At 33.9% G+C, this 22,023-nt stretch overlaps 3 protein-coding genes across 4 annotated transcripts; 1 reads left to right on the top strand and 2 right to left on the bottom strand.

Annotated features, from left to right (window-relative positions):
- The first annotated feature begins 62 nt into the window (after window positions 1–62).
- Window positions 63–1,232, top strand: LOC115995890. Its single transcript, XM_031235038.1, has 2 exons — window positions 63–910; window positions 982–1,232. The coding sequence occupies exons 1-2, from the start codon at window positions 320–322 to the stop codon at window positions 1,060–1,062; spliced, it is 672 nt and encodes a 223-aa protein (XP_031090898.1). The 5' UTR covers window positions 63–319; the 3' UTR covers window positions 1,063–1,232.
- Window positions 1,233–2,593: 1,361 nt separating this feature from the next.
- Window positions 2,594–7,631, bottom strand: LOC116021787 (ankyrin repeat-containing protein At5g02620-like). Of its 2 annotated transcripts, XR_004099065.1 has the most exons (4): window positions 6,382–7,631; window positions 5,692–6,101; window positions 4,188–5,474; window positions 2,594–2,752 (listed from the first exon to the last, which is right to left on the bottom strand). XR_004099065.1 is itself a non-coding variant. In XM_031262267.1 (3 exons), exons 1-3 carry the CDS (start codon window positions 6,824–6,826, stop codon window positions 4,611–4,613), a joined length of 1,719 nt encoding a protein of 572 aa, XP_031118127.1. In that variant the 5' UTR covers window positions 6,827–7,631; the 3' UTR covers window positions 4,029–4,610. The 2 variants fall into 2 exon arrangements, 1 of the variants encoding a protein (XP_031118127.1); XM_031262267.1 differs by lacking the exon at window positions 2,594–2,752 and having other exon boundaries at window positions 4,029–5,474.
- An 11,522-nt stretch (window positions 7,632–19,153) lies between these two features.
- LOC116012627 lies at window positions 19,154–20,191 on the bottom strand. The gene has a single exon (XM_031252228.1). It carries the CDS (start codon window positions 20,189–20,191, stop codon window positions 19,154–19,156), a length of 1,038 nt encoding a protein of 345 aa, XP_031108088.1.
- Between the last annotated feature and the right edge of the window lie 1,832 nt (window positions 20,192–22,023).

Here is a 22,023-nt window from a genome sequence, read left to right as displayed (position 1 = left end):
ATGTGGCCCCTGCACAAGCACAAGGCCCCTGATGGGGATGTGGCCCCTGCACAAGCACAAGCACAAGACCCCGATGGTGATGAAGCCCATGCACAAGCACAAGTCCCCGATGGTGATGAGGCCCCTGCACAAGCACAAGTCCTCGATGGTGATGAGGCCCATGCACAAGCACAAGTCCCCGATGGTGATGAGGTCCTTGACCCTGCACAAGTCCCCGACAAGCACAAGACCCCGATGATGATGAGGATGAGGCCCCTGCACATGCACATGCACAAGACCCTGATGGTGATGTGGCCCCTGCACAAGCACAAGGTCCCTGATGGTGATGTGGCCCCTGCACAAGCACAAGTCCCTGATGGTGATGTGGCCCCTACACAAGCACAAGTCCCTGATGGTGATGTGGCCCCTGCACAAGCACAAGCACAAGACCCCGATGGTGATGTGGCCCCTGCACAAGCACAAGACCCCGATGGTGATGAGGCCCCTGCACAAGCACAAGACCCCGATGGTGATGAGGCCCCTGCACATGCAAGACCCCGATGGTGATGAGGCCCCTGCACATGCGCAAGACCCCGATGGTGATGAGGCCCCTGCACAAGCACAAGACCCCGATGATGATGAGGATGAGGCCCCTGCACATGCACAAGACCCCGATGATGATGAGGATGAGGCCCCTGCACATGCACAAGACCCGCCCCTGCACATGCACAAGACCCTGATGGTGATGAGGCCCCTGCACAAGCACAAGTCCCTGATGGTGATGTGGCCCCTGCACAATGGTGATGTGGCCCCTGCACAAGCACAAGTCCCTGATGGTGATGTGGCTCCTGCACCACCAGCTGGAATACACATAATCCAGAATCGTTTTACATGTCTATTTTGTCGTAGCCAAAATATGAATTACTTTGAGGTATGCTCTTGCGTATACTGTCTTAAAAATAATTTGAATTGAAGCTTACATATTACTTTCTTTCATGGCAGAGAATGACAAGTGGATGTGAAATCAAGGCGAAATACATTTGCGGCGACTGTGGAAGGAATTGGAAGGAGGAGGATGAGTGATCCTATCTCCCTCGAACCTATAAAAAATACATATATTATTTCTTTCTTTTTAGTGCACGTACATACTCTTTTTGTTAGCTGTTATGACTTTGTGTTTTGATATCAGTTGAATAATAACTGTTTGTACTGAGTAAAACAAGTTTACTTTGAATCTTATTTTTATTTATATAGACACACACATACACATAACATTGCATGATTGTTGTTCAATCACTTTGGTGATTAGAGAAATATGCTTTTTCTTCTTTTTTTTTTTTTTTTTTTTTTTNTTTTTTTTTTTTTTTTTTTTTTTTTTTTTTTTAATGTAAAAGTAGAACTTCATTATTGAAATATGCCATAGAACACAGGAAATTAAAAGTGTCATCTGTTGTTATCTTAAGGCATTGCTTGAAACATACATACATACACAAAAAAAAAATTTGTATCAAAGTGTTTGGTGCTTGTTATCTGAATCTTATTGGCGTAATTTTGAGAGCAATGCTTTTCACAACTGTCAGAAATTGGTTTTTAATTAGTCAATCGTAGTAATTTATAACTAGTAAATTACACATTAATTTTTTATATTATATATTTAAATAATAAAATTAAAGGTAAAGTTATAAATAATTATAATATTTGAGAGTTTACTTATGTAACTTTTAATGGTTATTTGATGGACCATTTTGTGGTTCTTATTTTTATTATTCACCCCTATATATACACTATCCACCTTATTAACAAACATACAGGATTTGTTTAATACAACATAAAGGATTTGACTTTGTAAAATATTTAATAGTATTTATAATAGTTTATAATGTTTTCTATATGGAAATAAACATCCTAAAATCATTGATAAAATATAAAATACACATGTGATATATATACTTACTTGTAAATTGCGATGTATTGATAATCATAATAAACTGATTAATATATTAATCAGTATTTTAAATTTAAAAAAAAAAAAAAAAGGAATCCTTTTAGGTAAGATATATTAGGAAAAGTATCAAATAATTAAAATATGATAGGAAAATTATATTAGAGAAATTATATTAGAAAATTGATTACCTAGTATCAATCCTGCTAATAATTTTTCCTAACCCTATATTTGTAATTACCATTATACACGGATTTAATTGAAAAATTTAATTAGAACTTATATTAATAGTTTTGGATTATCATCTTGTCTTCTCTTAGCCCCAAGGGACACGATCGTCGATGCCAGGCGAATGCAATGCCGATAAGCCTCAGACCATGTATAAGCCGTGTCGTTGTAGACGACGAATCGAAAGTATAGTCACCATAGATGGTGGCCTTTATCTTCAAGAAATTCAGTGGAGTCCACCAGTAAGAATTTACACAAAACCAATACCACTAGAGCATATATAATATGTAAGTAATAATTTATTGCTAATTAATAACATCAATGATTTTACTAAAATAATCTTTATTTTGAGCGGGAAAATTGGACAAGCACTTCTATTATTATATAAATATATATATAGATATAGATGTAGAAATTGCTAGGCGCTAATTAGGAATGCCCAACTAAAAAAATATCTGATTTTTTTAATACTTCTAACAAGTACGGCTGACTTGCCCATTCTACCCTTCAGCCTAGGCGACGGTCTAAGCAAATTTTTCCCATTCTACCCTTCAGCCTAGGAGGCAGTCTAAGCTGATTTTTACAACACTATGACATCAAAACCTGTACAGCATCANTTTTTTTTTTTTTTTTTTTTTTTTTTTTTTTTAATGTAAAAGTAGAACTTCATTATTGAAATATGCCATAGAACACAGGAAATTAAAAGTGTCATCTGTTGTTATCTTAAGGCATTGCTTGAAACATACATACATACACAAAAAAAAAATTTGTATCAAAGTGTTTGGTGCTTGTTATCTGAATCTTATTGGCGTAATTTTGAGAGCAATGCTTTTCACAACTGTCAGAAATTGGTTTTTAATTAGTCAATCGTAGTAATTTATAACTAGTAAATTACACATTAATTTTTTATATTATATATTTAAATAATAAAATTAAAGGTAAAGTTATAAATAATTATAATATTTGAGAGTTTACTTATGTAACTTTTAATGGTTATTTGATGGACCATTTTGTGGTTCTTATTTTTATTATTCACCCCTATATATACACTATCCACCTTATTAACAAACATACAGGATTTGTTTAATACAACATAAAGGATTTGACTTTGTAAAATATTTAATAGTATTTATAATAGTTTATAATGTTTTCTATATGGAAATAAACATCCTAAAATCATTGATAAAATATAAAATACACATGTGATATATATACTTACTTGTAAATTGCGATGTATTGATAATCATAATAAACTGATTAATATATTAATCAGTATTTTAAATTTAAAAAAAAAAAAAAAAGGAATCCTTTTAGGTAAGATATATTAGGAAAAGTATCAAATAATTAAAATATGATAGGAAAATTATATTAGAGAAATTATATTAGAAAATTGATTACCTAGTATCAATCCTGCTAATAATTTTTCCTAACCCTATATTTGTAATTACCATTATACACGGATTTAATTGAAAAATTTAATTAGAACTTATATTAATAGTTTTGGATTATCATCTTGTCTTCTCTTAGCCCCAAGGGACACGATCGTCGATGCCAGGCGAATGCAATGCCGATAAGCCTCAGACCATGTATAAGCCGTGTCGTTGTAGACGACGAATCGAAAGTATAGTCACCATAGATGGTGGCCTTTATCTTCAAGAAATTCAGTGGAGTCCACCAGTAAGAATTTACACAAAACCAATACCACTAGAGCATATATAATATGTAAGTAATAATTTATTGCTAATTAATAACATCAATGATTTTACTAAAATAATCTTTATTTTGAGCGGGAAAATTGGACAAGCACTTCTATTATTATATAAATATATATATAGATATAGATGTAGAAATTGCTAGGCGCTAATTAGGAATGCCCAACTAAAAAAATATCTGATTTTTTTAATACTTCTAACAAGTACGGCTGACTTGCCCATTCTACCCTTCAGCCTAGGCGACGGTCTAAGCAAATTTTTCCCATTCTACCCTTCAGCCTAGGAGGCAGTCTAAGCTGATTTTTACAACACTATGACATCAAAACCTGTACAGCATCATCAGGTTACAAGTGAAATCAGCAAAGCATAGAAAAAGAGCAGGAACTTAACAAATATAGCACTATTATTAATTACAGCAACTATAATGTTGCCATTCTACAATTTATCTCAGAAATTCACAACATATTCGCACTTTCTTGTTACTAGAATAGCAACCTGGTATTTGCAGCCATGGGGTAAGCTCGTCCTCAACCGACAATGGGAGAACAAGTTTTAGAGGAAACCAACTGATTCTCTAAAGCCTTCATCTTGGATACAGCATCAACCAACTGCAAATGCCATCATCCATTGAGTGTGCACAGTGCACATATACAATTTATGCTCTGCACAAGGCTTTAATGTTGTTCGTCCTATGCTGAATCATAGCCCCTTATCGTGGGTTTTCTATATGCTTCCAATATGGTTTGTTTCTACACTGCATACATCCTCTTGTAGTTTTCATTATAAAGCTCTGAATCTGATGGCACCATTGACATTGAAAATGAACGAGACAGCGTCTCAGCTTTCCTTATATTCCTCATCCTCGATTCCTCCAACCTATGACGAATTACACAGTAGCACATGGAGCCAATAGTAGTTAGCATGATCATTCCACCTACGACGGTAGAATAGATAGCTAGCCATTGCTCCCGAGTTCCAACCACCACATAAGTAAGCGAAATAAAGGCAACTGAGATGAAGAGGCAAGCCGCCCACATGAGCTTGTTTATAATGAAGACCATCTGCTTCTTGGCCTTTTGTTCTATCACAACCACGGATGTCTGGACAACGACAACAGCTATGGAGATGAATAACGCAAGGCTGTCAAACAAGAAGAAGACTATGAAAGCTGCTTTATGTGCTACGTTGGCTTCACCAAGAGTAAACCCTTTCTTTTCCTTTTCAACATATTGCCCTGGCACAGTGAAGATGGCGGCAAATGCAACAGTAGCAATAAGGACGGCAACAACTGTCAGAGAGTTGATGGCGTTGTTAAGGCCACTAATATGAAGCTTCTTCACCTTCTTCGCTATTTTTCTTACCCTGAACCCAGTCTGTCGGCTCTGTTGAAGCTGGGATTCAACATCGTGCTTTATATCGCTGACCGTCTGCTTGAGTTGCTTTGCAGCACTTGGAGGCTTCCCGTGGTCTTTGGAATGGGTAGCTCCAGCCTCCTTTAACATAGTCACAACATCTGGAGGTCCAAACTTTTCCGCAATGTCAAGAGCAGTTTCTCCAGCCTTGTTAACTGCGTTGATGTTGATGCCCTCAATGGATATTAAGCGTTGAACCATCTGTCATGTAAATAACATTGTATTAGACAGAAATCAACTTCGGGCAGAAAGGCAAGAACTTTGGGACTTTTAGCTACATATAAACAACATAACTGATGATTTGCTACCATTTAATTTAAATCTGTATTCGATGATTGAAAAAACTTTCTATTATTGCAGACCTCAAATGTAAAAATCCTAACTTTGATGAGAATAATAATTATATGCGATTACGAACCTGAGGTCGTCCCTTCCTTGTTGCGATATGGAGTGCGGTGTTTTCCTTGTTATCTCCTATTGCTAGTACACTTGGATCTGGTTTGATTAATTCAAGCACAATATCCACGTTTTGCCCCTTCACCGCCATGTGCAATGCAGTTTGGCCTTTCTTGTCCGTCCTAAAGCCAATACTGGGGTCCTTGTTTACAAGCGATTTCACCACTTCCAAATGGCCCATTCTTGCTGCTGTATGGAGTACAGTCTTACCATTGTTCCGAGCTATCTTAGCAAGGTTTGAATCAATTTCAAGAAGCAAATCAACTACATCAGCGTGCCCTTGACCAGCAGCCGTGTGTAGGGCTGTAGAATTGGATGAATCCGTGGTCATCACTAAGTTAGGGAAAACATTCAAGAGTTCCTTCAGAACTTCTGCAATTTCAGGGCAAAAGAACAATATCTTAGCATATATACAAGGTGCATCTGACACAAACTTTAGATTTACAGGAAGTTTCTCTTTATTTAGCATCGTGATCTAATCCTGGATTACCCAACTAGTATAAGCCAAGTTGAGTATTCCCAGATCCTTAACACAAAACACAAACTGAATTTAACAGTAAGTGAATCACCAGTTCTAAATGCCAATCCTGAAATAAAATAAAGGGGCTGCTATATCAAAACAGACACACAAAGAGAGATGCAGAAAACTCACCAAGATGTCCCTGCTTGGCTGCAATATGGAATGCATCATATCCATTGTTAGAGGCAATAGAGGCAGTTTCAAGGTCTAGCTGCTTCAAGATTTCTCCGACAACCAAGGTGTGCCCATTCTCAGCTGCGACATAAAGAGCAGTCTCACCCTCTTGGTTCTGCTTTGATAGCATATCCTTGATGGCTTTACTGTCAAACCTCTGTAAAATTTCCCTCACCTTACTTAGATTCCCTGCTCGTGCAGCAAGGTGAAGCGCGTTATCACCTCGTTTCCCAGGTGAATCCTTGCCCCTTTTCCTCTCACCACCAAAGCTCAGCTGCCTCTCCATTGCTATCCTAAAGCTTTTCTGCTTTTCCATCAGTCCTTTGAAACTCTTTTGCTTTTCCATATTTCGAAAACTTTGCTGTTTCTCCATCACCCCACGAAAACTAGCCTGTTTTTCCATCACTCAACCTCAGAAACTATCTCTCTCTCACCTCCTATAAATCAAATCCAAACAGTTCAGAGAAACACTTACTTATCCCCAAATCCACCAAACTTTCAAGAACTTGGGGAGCCAGAAACTTTACTTTCAATAACTTGAACACCAGAAAATTTTCGTCATCATCAGATTAATATTTCAGCATCATCACTTATCACTTATCATCTCAATTTCTCAGATAACAACAACCCAAAATCAAGAGATTAAACTTTACGACTTTCCGTAGGTTTAAACCAAAAAAAAAAAGTCAAAATCTGCAGTGAACAGTCGCTTTCATCTGCTCCTAATTAGATGAATTGAATCCAAACAAGCAACCTTTTTGGGGGAAAATAGGGGAAAAGAGATAAAAGGTACCTTGAAATGATATAGAGATCAAAACTCTGCCTCTATAACTGAAAAACAATCATCCCCCAGTGAAATTCCCAGAAATAGAAGATTACCCAGTGCTCCAAACTAGAAGAATTCACTGCAAAGATGCAAACTTTAACAACCTTAATAGTTTTCCAGGCGAAACCCAGAAGCTGAAACTCTGTCCCCAGAGATTCCCTTCTCAAAAAGGCTGTGAAACACGGGGATGGCCACTTGGTTCAAATCTGGGGAGACCCAAAAAAGATCAAGAACACAGAGCCCACCACCATGTCTTACGATATAGTCAAGAAAGAGTGCGTAACTGCGTATATATCACTGTAAGGTTTCGGAAATATTTAAAATACAGAAACTTTTATGGTACCGAGTAGCAGGCACTGAATGAAATGTTTTTTTGTCTTCTGCCCGGCTGCATTTTTATACAAATACCATCTCCACAGGCGCATTATAGCCGTATATCAACAAAGATTTTCACTTTTTTGTTTTCTTGTGTATTATTATTAAAATGTGAATAATAATAATAATAATAAGGGGGTAGACGATAGTATAAAAAGAATTTTTCATTTAAAAATAAGGGTATTGGTTAGTGCAAAATGCAGGCCGCCATTGATGTCACACCAAGGGGGCACTACGGGACAAAGAGATGGAGAGTAAGTGATAAGGCGGGGGCCAATGGCCAATATTCGTCAAATTTTGGTCATCTATACAAATCATGGCGGTGGGACCCACCGCCATGTGATAATAATCAACGGTAATTTTGAATTGAAGGAATAATAAAAAGTGATTAGCATCTCTTCTCTGAACAATAAAAATAATCGCCCACTAATTTTACTCCAATCAAATATTTTTTTATGGGACAAAGTTTACACAATTATTGTGTGCGTTACCTGACATAAAATAAATATTTGGGAGATTTACCATTTTCGTACTTAATTATTATTTTTTTGTTTTTATTCGTACTTATATTTCATCTTTAAATTTTTATTTAGGTTGTTTTTTTTTTGTTTTTAATTATTTGGTAATTGTTATTTTCCTTTTTAGAACTACAAATTATAAATAAATTAAATAATAAGTTTGCTCCGATGATGCTATAATTTTAATTTATTTCTTAATTTGTTTCAAATGTTTTTTATTTCCATTTGGATAACAAACTAAATTGATTGGGAATGTTGCAATTTTGATCTCCAAAATACAAGTAGATGAATACTACTAACTCTATTACAAGTATTCAAAAAAAAAATACAAGTAGATGATGAAAATAATTATTTTGGCGTCGGCACGAACAGTTCAATTGGTTCTTAGACGATAGATTGTAGACAATAACACATGATTGAACTTTGATAGTCTAAGAACACTAATCCTTCAACCTAATAAATCATTAAGTCACCATGATTTACTTTTTCATTATCAAGTTGAGTCAGAGGCTTGAAGGAAATTCTTTTGTGAACAGAATATTTATTTTGGTTACTAATTAAAGAGCACATTTGTAACCGCATATTATTTAATAATTAAAAGTTTGTAATTGTCCCTTTAATAAAGTTTGAAATTGTCTCTTTAATTAATTGTATGGCCGAATTACTGATGATTAATCATCGTTATTCGCTAGGAAGTGGTGTTTGACATTGGTTTATTATTATTATTATTATAAAAATAAATAAATAAATAAATGTGTGTTAGGTGTAAATGTATAACCATTTGTGTTTGGTCCATGGACGTGCATAATTGGATAGAGTCAAATATTGACTATTAAATAATAGTTTCTTTCGATATTGGTTTGTCTACTACCAATATTGTAAACATCAAAAATCTCTTTGTGTTTCAATAGGCTGACTTAAAAAAAAAAAGAAAGATTGAGAAGTTATAAATAGATAATGCATTGTAATATAATCCGTAGTATTAAAAATATTATAAATAAGACAAAAAAAATTGTTTGCACAATGATCCTTTAATCTTTAATTAATAACCACGTAGATTATGATATACTCCATTTTTTAAGAGTTAATTTACTTTTGAAGTCGCTTTTTGGGTTTCTAATTTTATTTTAGATTTGCCAAGGACCTTGTGGTCCAGTGGCATCAAACCCTTCAAAAAAAAATTTATTTTAGATTTCTATTTTACTTTTGAAGGACATTTCTTTATCTCTGGATAGAGATTAATTTTAATGTGTAGTTCAATGGCCTATTTTAAACATTAATTTTAAATTATTTTATACTTTGATATGATAGTTGTTTGGTATAATTTCTTTTATTAACAAACTAATTGAAAAATTGTTTTAAACAGCTTTTTGAATTTTAGAATTATAAAAAATTGATTAACCAAACACTTATATTATTTTTTTAACCAAGTCAAACAAATAATAATGATCAAATAAGCAAAAATTGACTGATGAGTTAACTATTTTACTACACATGACACATATATGCAATTATTCATTGGGTAAGATTACACAAATACAAACAAAATATTGGATAACTTTATCAAATTTAAAAGATATAGAGATAAGTGCATAAGTCTTTCCACCAATAAATCTTTAAAAAAATGACACCAGATATTTAAATCTTTTTTTTTTTTTTGCAAACAGATATTTAAGTCTTAAAAACATTTTAATATATATTATTGACACTTGGACTATATTAGGTAAAAGAGCAGTCAACAGAGGTGGACTACGTAACGGCTGTTTTAAATGAGATATGCGTACGACTATGTTACAGCGTGGCGTGTGAAGAACTTTGACTATAAAACATACGCAAAGCAACCTTTTCACCAAACGACGATGTAACGGACGGTGTTAATAACAGTCAACAGCCATCGTTTACTACACAAAAATATGTTCTAATGAAAGCATAAATACATGCAAATGGGTTTTAATGGGGATTGGGAAGTGATTGATGCACAGTCTACACTGTACATATATTGTTACACCTACCGACCAACTTCTACAAATCTGTATACTTAATTTTCGTTTATAATACTTTGATAATTTATGCTAAATCTTAGACTATATCATTATTTTTCAAATTTTCCCTCTTCCAAGGTAACATAACATCATAAGCCATGACATTATTTAGTAATTAATTTTTATTTAGCATTAGGTGACTTGTAACTATGGTAAAATATGTAAGGATTGCATGCAATGTAATATTTTACCATATAATATATTATATATTAGGGTATTAATATGTTATATGATGCAAGTTGACTATACTTATTAAGTAATTTGGTTGGACAGAATAATTCGAAGTTGTTAGTTAATCTAGCTATGATACCAAATGTTAAATATATATATCTAGGCAAAAACTTGTGTGAGACCGTCTCACCATGAGACAGGTCGGGTCGGGTCAATATGTAAATGTAACACTTATATGCACAAATGTCATACTTATATACTCAAATGTACTAATCAGGAATAAAATTTTTGTTACTTAGGGTAAATGTAATACTTTTAAGGGAAAATACAATACTTTTACATTTCGATTTAAAAGTATTACATTTTTCCTCAAAAGTATTATATTTGCCCTTATAAGTGAGAGGCACTTGTCAACATTACTTATTATGAAAAATGTATTACTTTTTCTCTTATAAGTAACAAAAATTGTATTTTTTATTAGTGTTATATTTGAGCATATAAGTGTGAGATTTGCACATATAAGTATGACATTTGCATAGTGCTTTGACCTGACCCGACTCGTCTCATAAATAAGGATTTGTGAGACAGTCTCACACAAGTGTGACCCATATATCTATAGCCTTAATTAGTTACGTTATTGCCATACCACACTAATAATATGCATTATATTGGCTAATTATAATGGCCGGCCGGTTGTTATTTAACATGCGTGTGTATATATCATTGCCAAACATCTCATTGTCTTTCTAATTATACTCCATAGTTTATTGTTATGCATGCCAATTATTTCAAAAGGTGTACCAATGGTACCATGCAGGGGCCATTATATATATAACCAATAATTTGATATATTCCTATATTTAAAATTTATAATAATAAAAAAAAAAGGAAACAAAATGTGAATTGCCAACTTGATGATCCGCAAATAATATACCATATAGGCATATAGCACATGCATATATGATGTGTGTGTATACATATATTTTTGTTTGCATGCATGTATGCAACCATATATTGGTCCATCCCCCACTAATTAAGCCATAGTACGTCTTTGTTTGTTATCCCCAAGAATTGACCCATACCTAATAAGTTATGAAAACAACTTGTCAATTCTATTGCTATTTACGTGGATGTTTAGCTTTGTGCTAGCTTTTGCAATATTCCAGATGATCTCATCTTTGAAAATTCTTCAATTTTGCGATGTTATTTTCCAGTCAATTATATCTGCTTCTAGTGGGGAAACTATTTGCAAGATGGTGCATGATTGGAAGGAAATAATTTTTCAATTTTATTGTGAGTTACTCCAAGCTTGTTGTTCGTCTACTTGACGCGCTGACATGAGCACAATTTACTTTGAAAGAATATATATATATTTATCACATCGAAATTTTCTATATATTTAGGTCTTAATTAAGCTTGTATTAACAGTTGGTATAAATTAAATTTAATGATTTGAACTTTCTTTTTAATATATTATAAAAATATTGTGAGCGGGTATAACATTTTATTTTCTGTACTTAAATAATCACAAATTTAATTATTATTAATACATTGTTAAATAATGACTAGTAATATGTTATTTGATTTTTTTTTTATGGATTTTACGGATCACACAATCACACATACTCCATCTTTAGTATCTCGTACTCCTCGTTTTTTGCTTTTTTCTTGAGGACACAATTGTCAGCCAATTGAAAGGTCAAACCATCAATGTACATACCGAGGTTTTCCTGCCTTTGACAGCACTAACACGGTCAAACAAATATCTCACTAGCTATATGGTTTCTAGAAGGAGTGCTTCCTTTATTTATTTATTTAACATTTGTAACAGTAATTTAAAATCCTTTTTTGTTGAGTACGTATAAGTATTCATAGAGTTGTTGATATAACTATTGTGATATTTAACACGCAAATTAAAGTGTCCTTAGGCTTATAAAAATTAAATGCCAACCATTCAATTAATCGTCAAAGTTGAGTCACTTCAAAAAAAAAAAAAAAACAGTGCAGTGACTCAACTTTGACGATTAATTGAATGGTTGGTTTGGTTCCAAACGAATTGACTGAGTAAGTATATCATGTTTTTTTGTATTTGAATGTCATGAGTTGACTATTACACATAAGTGGTATTAGAGTGCGCAAAAGGAGCCAGCCAACACTCTAATTCAATTTGGGGAGTCAAACTCAAATGATGTTTGAGTTCGAAGTTTCGAAATCCTATTATGTTACTTGCAGCCATGACTTGAGAGTTTGAGACTAAGTGATCAACTACTATGCTAGTCCCATGAAGGACTTTGGGTTTTCTTTGTCACCTAAATAGTTGTTTGGGGAGAATATTTTCTTTAGTAAAACAATGTTGTTATCCTTCATATGGTCGAAGCGACATACTTACACCAAAATGATAAATATGTAATTGAATAAATTGTGTAGATTTCCAGTCACAAATGAATATATATATATATATATATATATATATATATATATATAATTTTACTTTACTTTATATCACGGAGTTAGATTCAAAGTTGACATGAACTTTTCTAAATCAAATATTACACCAAACATGAGAATAATTCCTAACTTTTAAATTTTTGATCAATAAAGTTTAAAAAATTTTGGCTACCAAACACCCTATAAGTTCCATCCAACATACATAGGAATATAATGAAAAGCTTGCATTGTGTAGGGTCCGTGAGACGGATCGAGTCAATAACAAATGTAATACTTATACTAGAAAATGCAATACTAATAAGGAATAAAATATTTATTACTTATATGAAAAAAAAATTACATTTTCCTTTATAAGTAACAAACACTTACCAACATTACTTATAAGGTAAAATATAATACTTTTGATGAAAAATGTAATATTTTAAATCAAAATGTAAAAGTATTACATTTTTTTTTGTAAGCAAGGAACACTTTATTTCTAATTAATATTATATTTTTCAATATAAGTATTATATTTTCATATTGACCGATCCATTTTACAAATAAAAAGTCGCGAGACGGTATCATAAAAGTGTGGCTCGATATATAAACGTTGGATTATCCTCATTCGAGAATTTATGGGACTTTGAACTATTTGATTTGAATTAAAATGAAAAGATATGTATCGTTTGAAAAGTCTGTTCCCATTTTCCAACTCTATGTTTAATGTTCTCCAAATGAAAAACATGGTGGACTGGAAACACAACATTCTCTTGGGAAACTTGGAAAATTGTTTTCCATTTCACTTTGAAAACAAAAAGTGCATACAATGTCTCTTCATCTTTTTTTTTTAATGTTTTTTTTTGTTTATTCTTAAAATTTCCATAAAATTTAAAGTTTTTCCATTTCGTGAATATCATTTTGTATTTAAATTACAATAGTATTGTATTTATTTTAATCAAATAACTTTACTTGCATTTTTGTTTTATTTAACCGCATATAGCGACATTTTTAACTTGTATTATTTATGTATTTATGTAAGTACCCCCCCCCCCCCAAAAAAAAAAAAAAAAAAAACTACCAGTTGTATTATAACAATCTAGTGATCATAATTTTGTAGTGAATATAGAGTTATTTATGAATTGTCTTAATGAACAAAACATAAGTTTTGTCATACTATTTAAAACATTTTGAATATACAAAAACTATATTATTTAATTTGTAATTCTAATATTGGCCTAATTGGTTCATAATCCTATTTTTAAAAAGATTAAATACTCATATACAAAGAAAAAAAATAGAATAACGAAAACCGCGTATAAAACAATTATAAAATATAATAAAAACTAATGACTACAACAAAGGCCTAATGAAAAAAAAAAAAAACAATTTGTGTTTGCCTAATTAGATGTAGTGTAAAATGTTAACTTGTATATTGTGCTTTCTCTTTTGTACACTCAAAAATTCTTTTCAATTTTGCCCTTGTTCTCTCTCTCTCCCTCTCCAAAAATTCCCTCATGTTGTAAATTATAGTACTACTACTAATAATAACAATAAAAGTAATAATAATAATTATAGTGAAAAGGCCGAAAATCTGGAAATGGGAAAGAAGTGAAGCAGATTGTATATGAAGTTTTTTTGGGATCATTTATTCAAAGATTGGAGGGGTATTTATACTACCAGGAGAGAAGTAAACAAATATATATATGTACAGTAATTACATATAATTGTGCTAGTCTGGATGGATTTGTCAAACGCCTAAAAGCTTAGCTGACAACCTAAGGTCACGGGTTCAATTCCCCTAACCCATAGCTTTTGTCTCCATCGTGAACTAGCTTTCCAGTCAACATTTAATTATTAAATGTTCTGCAATCTGCCACCACCAGCCGTGATAGCTAAGTGGATTAGATCCTAGCTTTTAAGTGAATGGTCCAAGGTTCGAACCACAACTTGGACATCCACTATTTTCCTTTTGTTTCATAACACTCCCCCTTGGATGTCCAGAGGATGAACACTATATTGCCTCGTTAAAAACCTTACCAAAAGAAAAACCCAGTGGGAAAAAGAAAAACCTAGTGGGAAAAAAAACTTTGGGTAAGGGAAAAAGAGTACAATATGTGCTTCTTGATAAAGACATCAATTTGTGCTCCCACTGCTTCTGATACTCATGCCTCTTTAAAAACCTCGCTAGAAAAACCCAATGGGAAAAACCTAGTCGAGGGAAAAAGAGTACATGGTATGTCTAATTATGTGCTTCTTGATAAAGACATCAATTTGTGCTCCCACTGCTTCTGATACTCATGCCTCATTAAAAACCTCGCTAGAAAAACCCAATGGGAAAAACCTAGTCGAGGGAAAAAGAGTACATGGTATGTCTAATTATGTGATGTACCGGTTGCCTCATTAAAAACCTTATGCTAAGAAAAACCCAGTGGGAAAAAACTTAGCTAAAGGAAAAAAAAGAGTACAACCATAAAACCTTCTGGGTTTAATCTTCAGGATTTTTCAAGGTTTTCTCGATAACCTAGTCGAGTATATTTAGAAGTTATCGCTCCCCCTGAAGATAACAATCTTCCAAGTCTTCGCATCCCTATCTTGTTAACATATTTTTCAAAAATTGACGTCGGTAGGGATTTAGTGAACAAATCTGCTAGATTGTCACTAGAGCGAATCTTTTCAACAAGAATTTCACCGCTCTTTTGGAGTTCATGTGGGTAAAAGAACTTAGGCGCAATGTGCTTTGTAAGGTTGCCCTTAACATACCCACTACTCATCTGTGCAACACATGCATCATTGTCCTCATACAAGATAGTGGGGTTGTCAACTCCGCTCGCTATACCACATGAATTATGGATATGATGTATCAATGACCTTAGCCAGACACATTCTCGTGAGGTTTCATATAAGGCAATGATTTCGGAGTGATTAGATGAGGTAGTAACTAGGGTCTGTTTAACAGACCTCCAAGATATAGCTGTACCTCCACAAAGGAAAACATAGCCAGTCTGTGATTTGGCATTATGAGGATCAGACATATAGCCAGCATCTGAGTAACCAATCAATGAGATATCCTGGTTACTCTCAAAGTAAAGATCGAGGTCTTTTGTACCTTGGAGATATCTAAGGATATGCCTTACACCCTTCCAATGTCTTTGGGTTGGAGAGGCACTAAATCTAGCAAGTAAATTTACTGCAAAAGCAATATCTGGTCTAGTGCAGTTAGCTAGATAGAGTAAAGCACCAATAGCACTTAAATATGGGACTTCAGGTCCTAGCATATCCTCATCATCCTCTTTAGGTCTAAATGGGTCATTGTTCACTTCAAGGGACCGAACCACCATTGGAGTACTAAGGGGATGTGACTTATCCATATAGAATTTCTCTAAGAGCTTATTTGTATAATTTGACTGGTGTATAAAAATTCCATCAGGGAGATGCTCGATCTGCTGGCCGAGACAAAACCTAGTCTCAGGGAGATGCTCGATCTGCTGGCCGAGACAAAACCTAGTCTTCCCCAAGTCTTTGATCTGCTGGCCGAGACAAAACCTAGTCTTCCCCAAGTCTTTCATTTCAAACTCCAATTTTAAGTAGGTCTTCCCCAAGTCTTTCATTTCAAACTCCAATTTTAAGTAGGAACATGCTTCCACAATATCTTTGTGTGTTCCAACAATGTTCATGTCATCAACATAAATAGAGATGATGCAAAAACCATCTGATGACTTCTTAGTGAAGATGCAAGGACAAACATCATTATTTATATATCCCTTCTTCTGGAGGAATTCACTTAATCGGTTATACCACATTCTTCCCGATTGCTTCAAACCATATAATGATTTTTGAAGCTTGATACTATACATGTTGCGATCCTTTTTCTCCCTCAAAAAAGGATTTTCAATACCTTCGGGTATTTTCATGTATATATCGGCATCTAGTGACCCATAAAGATAAGCTGTCACTACATCCATCAACTGCATATCTAATTTCATTTTTACTGCCAGTGATATTAAGTAGCGGAAAGAAGTGCCATCAATAACAGGAGAATATGTTTGCTCAAAATCAATTCCGGGTCTCTGCGTAAAACCCTGAGCAACCAACCTCGCTTTATATTTTACCACCTCATTGTTTTCATTCCTCTTCCGTACGAACACCCACTTAGATCCTACTGGGATCATACCTTTCGGGGTGGGACCAAAAACTTTTCTTTTATTAAGCGAGTTGAGCTCTGCCTCAATTGCCTCTTTCCACTTTAACCAGTCAGAGCGCTTCCGGCACTCGGTTATTGATTTTGGTTCTGGATCCAGATTATCACGTGATATGTTCAAGGCAATTGCGCAGGCAAAAGTGTCGTCGACGACTGTCAATTCTCTGTTATGAGTTTCTCCTGTATTAACAAAATTTATGGCAGTTTCTATATTTACATCAACCAGATCATTATCATTTCCCAAAATATTATGATCTAGGTGTTCCGCATCCCTAGTGTTATATGAAGCACGTGCATGTTCACTAGGTATTTCGTCTTCAGGACGTATAAAAACTTCCTGAAGTGACTGTGAAACTTTACCATTTCTGGTTTTCCGCGGATTTAAATCTTTTGCACCAACTGGTCTCCCGCGCTTCTGGCGGTGGGGAGTGTCAGTGTGCATACTTGGACCCTTGGGGACTTCTACTCTAGAAGGAGCATTCAGAGCAGGAATATGGGACCTAGTCACTCCTTTATAATCAGTAAAAGCATCTGGCAGGTTATTTGCTAAAGTTTGCAAATTAACAATTTTCTGAACTTCCAGTTCAGTTTGACTAGTACGTGGATCAAGATATTGAAGATCTTTTTCATCCCATGAAATTTCTCGACATTTTGTTAAATAAGGTACTTTACCTCCCCCTAATGTCGGGAAATGATCTTCATCAAAGATGCAGTCAGCGTACCTCGCAGTAAACTGATCTCCTGTCATGGGCTCTAGGTATTTAATGATGGAGGGAGATTCATATCCAACATATATACCTAATTTTCGTTGCGGGCCCATGGAGGTACGATGTGTAGGTGGTATAGGAGTATAGACTGCACATCCAAATATACGCAGATGGGAAATGTTTGGTTCTATGCCACGTAGTAGTTGTAAGGGGGAATGATCATGATATGCAGTAGGTCGGATTTGTATCAAAGCCGCAGCATGCAATACTGCATGTCCCCAACAAGAAATTGGTAAACTGGACTTTTGTAGTAATGGTCTTGCAATTAATTTAATACGCTTAATCAGCGATTCAGCTAGACCATTCTGGGTATGGACATAAGGTACAAGATGCTCTATTTTGATGCCCAAAGCCATACAATAATCATCGAAAGCAGTCGATGTAAATTCTCCAGCATTATCCATTCTTATTGATTTAATCGGATAATCTGGGAACTGGGCATTTAATTCAATAATTTTCGCAATAAATTTAGCGAAAGCTTTGTTCCTCGTTGATAACAGACTGACATGAGTCCAACGAGTAGAAGCATCAATAAGGACCATAAAATATCTAAATGGTCCAGAAGGTGGATTAATAGGTCCACAAATATCGCCCTGCAACCTTTGCAGAAAAGCAGGCGATTCATGTCCAACCTTAGTACGCGACGGGCGTATGATATATTTTCCTTTCGCACAAGCAATACATGTATACATATTTGGCGAAAGTACATGAGACCTTGAAAGGTTATGTCCATCAGAATTAGAAATAATCCGACCCATCATATTTTGACCAGGATGACCTAAGCGGTCATGCCAAATTTGAAAAGAATGTGGATCTTTTAATTTCATGGTTAGTGCAACACATGAAGTGTTGGGTCGTATATGGGTATAATACAACCCAGAAGATAAAGATGCAAGTTCCTCAACCTCTTGCTTATGACCAGTGATTAACTGAGTCATGATTAAGAACTCCTGATTTCCCTTAGTTTTAGTTTCAATATGAAAACCATTTGCCCGGATATCTTTAAAACTAAGCAGGGTTCTCTTAGATTGGGGATACAACAAAGCATTTTCAATTAGTAACTTTGTACCTTTAGGGAGGATAAGTGAAGCTCTACCGGAGCCCACTACTTGTATCTCATCATTTGCAATTGTTGTGATATTATTGTCTGTCTTGTTCAGTGTCTGAAAAAACCTTTTATTTGTAAGGATAGTATGTGTAGTTGCACTATCCACCAAGCACATGATTGGCTTATTGTCCATCTTGTAGACAGTAAAAAAAAATTAAAGTGCGATTAAAACATATGATAAAATATTTATATATAATCACGCCATTAATATATTACAGGATTTTATTACAACAAACTTAAAGTAAAATAACAGAAATATTCATAAAATGTCAACAACATGCCATACATGATCACTTTATTCTTCAAGCTCAATATCTCCAATTTCATAATTCATCAGGAGATCATCATCATCATCATTTATGACCGCGTTTGCTGCAGGCAAACTGGTACTGGCATGATGAGATTCATTCTTTGTTGGTTGCTTATCATCTTTCTTCATCATCATTTGATAAGCATCAACCAAATGCCTTGGTATGCGACATGTGCGAGACCAGTGCCCACTACATCCGCATCGGTAGCAAACCTGTTTATGATCAGAGTTTTCCTTTGATGAGTTTTGATTTCCCTGGGTAAGAACAATGCGGTCTGTACCCCTACGGTTACCGCGATTGTATGAGCTTTGACCTTCCGGGACAAAACCAATACGTTCCATACCTCTACGGTTACCACGACCGTGTCTACCACCACGACCCTTACCACGACCTCTTCTATTTTTCCACCCTTTGGCAATATTATGTGCTTCAGGCACAGGTGCAGAGCCAACTGGTCGTGCATTATGATTTTTCATCAGCAACTGATTATGTTTTTCAGCCACAAGAAGTGCTGAAATTAGTTCAGAGTGTTTGTCATAATTCTTAGCCCTGTACTGCTGCTGGAGTACAAGGTTACTCGCATGAAAAGTAGACAAAGTCTTTTCAATTAAATCAGACTCTGAAACTTCATATTTGCAGAGCTTCAGTTGTGATACAATTTTGTGCAGGGCTGAATTATATTCAATTACAGATTTGTAATCTTGAAACCTCAGATTCGGCCAGTCAAATTGTGCCTGAGGGAGGACAATTGATAGTTGTTGGTCAAATCGGTCCTTCAGGGACTTCCATAATGCATGTGGGTCTTTTTCAGTCAAATACTCATTTTTAAGATCGTTATTCAAATGGTGGCGTAGGAAAATAAGAGCTTGTGCCTTCTGGGCATCAGTGCTTTGTGACTCATCAGCAATAGTTTGCTTTAAGTCCTTTGATGTCAAATGCATTTCAACATCTAGGGCCCAGGTTAAATAGTTGCTACCGTCAATAGCAAGCTCAGTAAATTCACGTTTGGCAATTGAAGACATGATAAGAAAGTAAATTTTTTTTTTAATAGTAATAAAAGAAGTGTAGGAAAGTAGTACCGTTCACCGGAGATTTAGAACACTCGTGCTGATAACGTGTTGTAAATTATAGTACTACTACTAATAATAACAATAAAAGTAATAATAATAATTATAGTGAAAAGGCCGAAAATCTGGAAATGGGAAAGAAGTGAAGCAGATTGTATATGAAGTTTTTGGGATTATTTATTCAAAGATTGGAGGGGGTATTTATACTACCAGGAGAGAAGTAAACAAATATATATATGTACAGTAATTACATATAATTGTGCTAGTCTGGATGGATTTGTCAAACGCCTAAAAGCTTAGCTGACAACCTAAGGTCACGGGTTCAATTCCCCTAACCCATAGCTTTTGTCTCCATCGTGAACTAGCTTTCCAGTCAACATTTAATTATTAAATGTTCTGCAATCTGCCACCACCAGCCGTGAAAGCTAAGTGGATTAGATCCTAGCTTTTAAGTGAATGGTCCAAGGTTCGAACCACAACTTGGACATCCACTATTTTCCTTTTGTTTCATAACACCTCATTAATTGTTATTGTCGTTAAATAACACTGTTAAATATAATAACTTATACATTATACTTTCTTTCTTGTATACTAACAAAATATTACTGATTTTTGTATTTATATATAATGTATTAATTATTTATATTACCATTCATAATAGTTTAAAAGAATATGTTTTTTAAAATTTATTTTAGTTATATAATTTGACATTTAAAAAAAAATCATTTGACTTAATTTTTTTTTTTTTTTTTGGGTTGGTGTTGTTGTTATCACACATTGGGCGTGATAATAACTAGTACAAAAAAAAAAAAAAAGACCTTGGGATATTTAGTTTGAAAAGTTTTTTCCCATTTTCAAACTATATTTTTAATGTTATCCAAATGAAAATCATGGCGGACTGGAATAACAACATTGCTTTGGAAAACTTGGAAATTTGTTTTCCATTTCGCTTTGAAAACAAAAGGTGCATGCACACCCTTCATCTATTTTTGTGTTTTTTTGTTCTTTTATTCTTTTTTCATAAAATGAAAGTTTTTCCACTTCGTGAATATTATTTTGTATTTATATTATCTTCATTTACATAATTATATATTTTGCTTTTAATACAAAAAAAAAAATATTTAGAAGAAAAAATAGTGAAAATGCTGATTACTATAAATAGAAATAGATGCTAACATTTTTACAAATAGGGACAACAAAATTAAATTTGTAGTCCGTATTTAAAAATATAAAATTGGTTAACAAATTAAATAAATAAATAATACATGTAAATTGATTAAGGTATAATAACCCGTTAAGTGAAATTTTGACCCATAGAGAGAGGGAGAATCTGATTCGAGAAATTATAGCATTGAATATAGTCTATATTACAAAGTGAATCACTAATAAATACTGAGAGTATATATTTTTAATATACAGAATATTCATTATTAATTTATTAAATATTTATTTTTAAGTATGACATTGAAAATGAACATGAAATATACTAAAAAAAATATTTTAGTGATCCACCTTACAACAAATACCTGATTGACAATTACTATACCATGTACCATTCCACCTTACAATGAATACCTGATTGACAATTATTATATCATAGACCATACTTACATTACAAGATGGACCAGACCATTAGCATAATGTTTTTTTTTTTCAAGTACATTGAATGCTAATTTTATCAACGTTGATTTTTAGGCAAAAGAAGTTTCGATATATTAAAAATAAATATTGAATATAAAAAAATGAATATTCATCCGTGATCTATATTGCAATATGGACTATGACCA

This window comes from Ipomoea triloba, chromosome 1, assembly GCF_003576645.1.
Source record: "Ipomoea triloba cultivar NCNSP0323 chromosome 1, ASM357664v1".
In the NCBI taxonomy this organism is placed as follows: Eukaryota; Viridiplantae; Streptophyta; class Magnoliopsida; order Solanales; family Convolvulaceae; genus Ipomoea; species Ipomoea triloba.
Note: the sequence above shows the minus strand (reverse complement) of the source record. Positions and strands in the feature narration are given on the sequence as shown.

Bases quoted from the DNA above. Each gene is read 5' to 3' on its own strand.
- LOC116021787 (XM_031262267.1), bottom strand. From the start codon at position 6,826: ATGGAAAAACAGGCTAGTTTTCGTGGGGTGATGGAGAAACAGCAAAGT. The intron at 6,102-6,381 runs GTGAGTTTTCTG...CTGAAATTGCAG, and splicing joins AGCCAAGCAGGGACATCTTG to AAGTTCTGAAGGAACTCTTG. The intron at 5,475-5,691 runs GTTCGTAATCGC...TTTACATGACAG, and splicing joins CAAGGAAGGGACGACCTCAG to ATGGTTCAACGCTTAATATC.
- LOC116012627 (XM_031252228.1), bottom strand. From the start codon at position 20,191: ATGTCTTCAATTGCCAAACGTGAATTTACTGAGCTTGCTATTGACGGT.
- LOC115995890 (XM_031235038.1), top strand. From the start codon at position 320: ATGGTGATGTGGCCCCTGCACAAGCACAAGTCCCTGATGGTGATGTGG. The intron at 911-981 runs GTATGCTCTTGC...CTTTCATGGCAG, and splicing joins AAAATATGAATTACTTTGAG to AGAATGACAAGTGGATGTGA.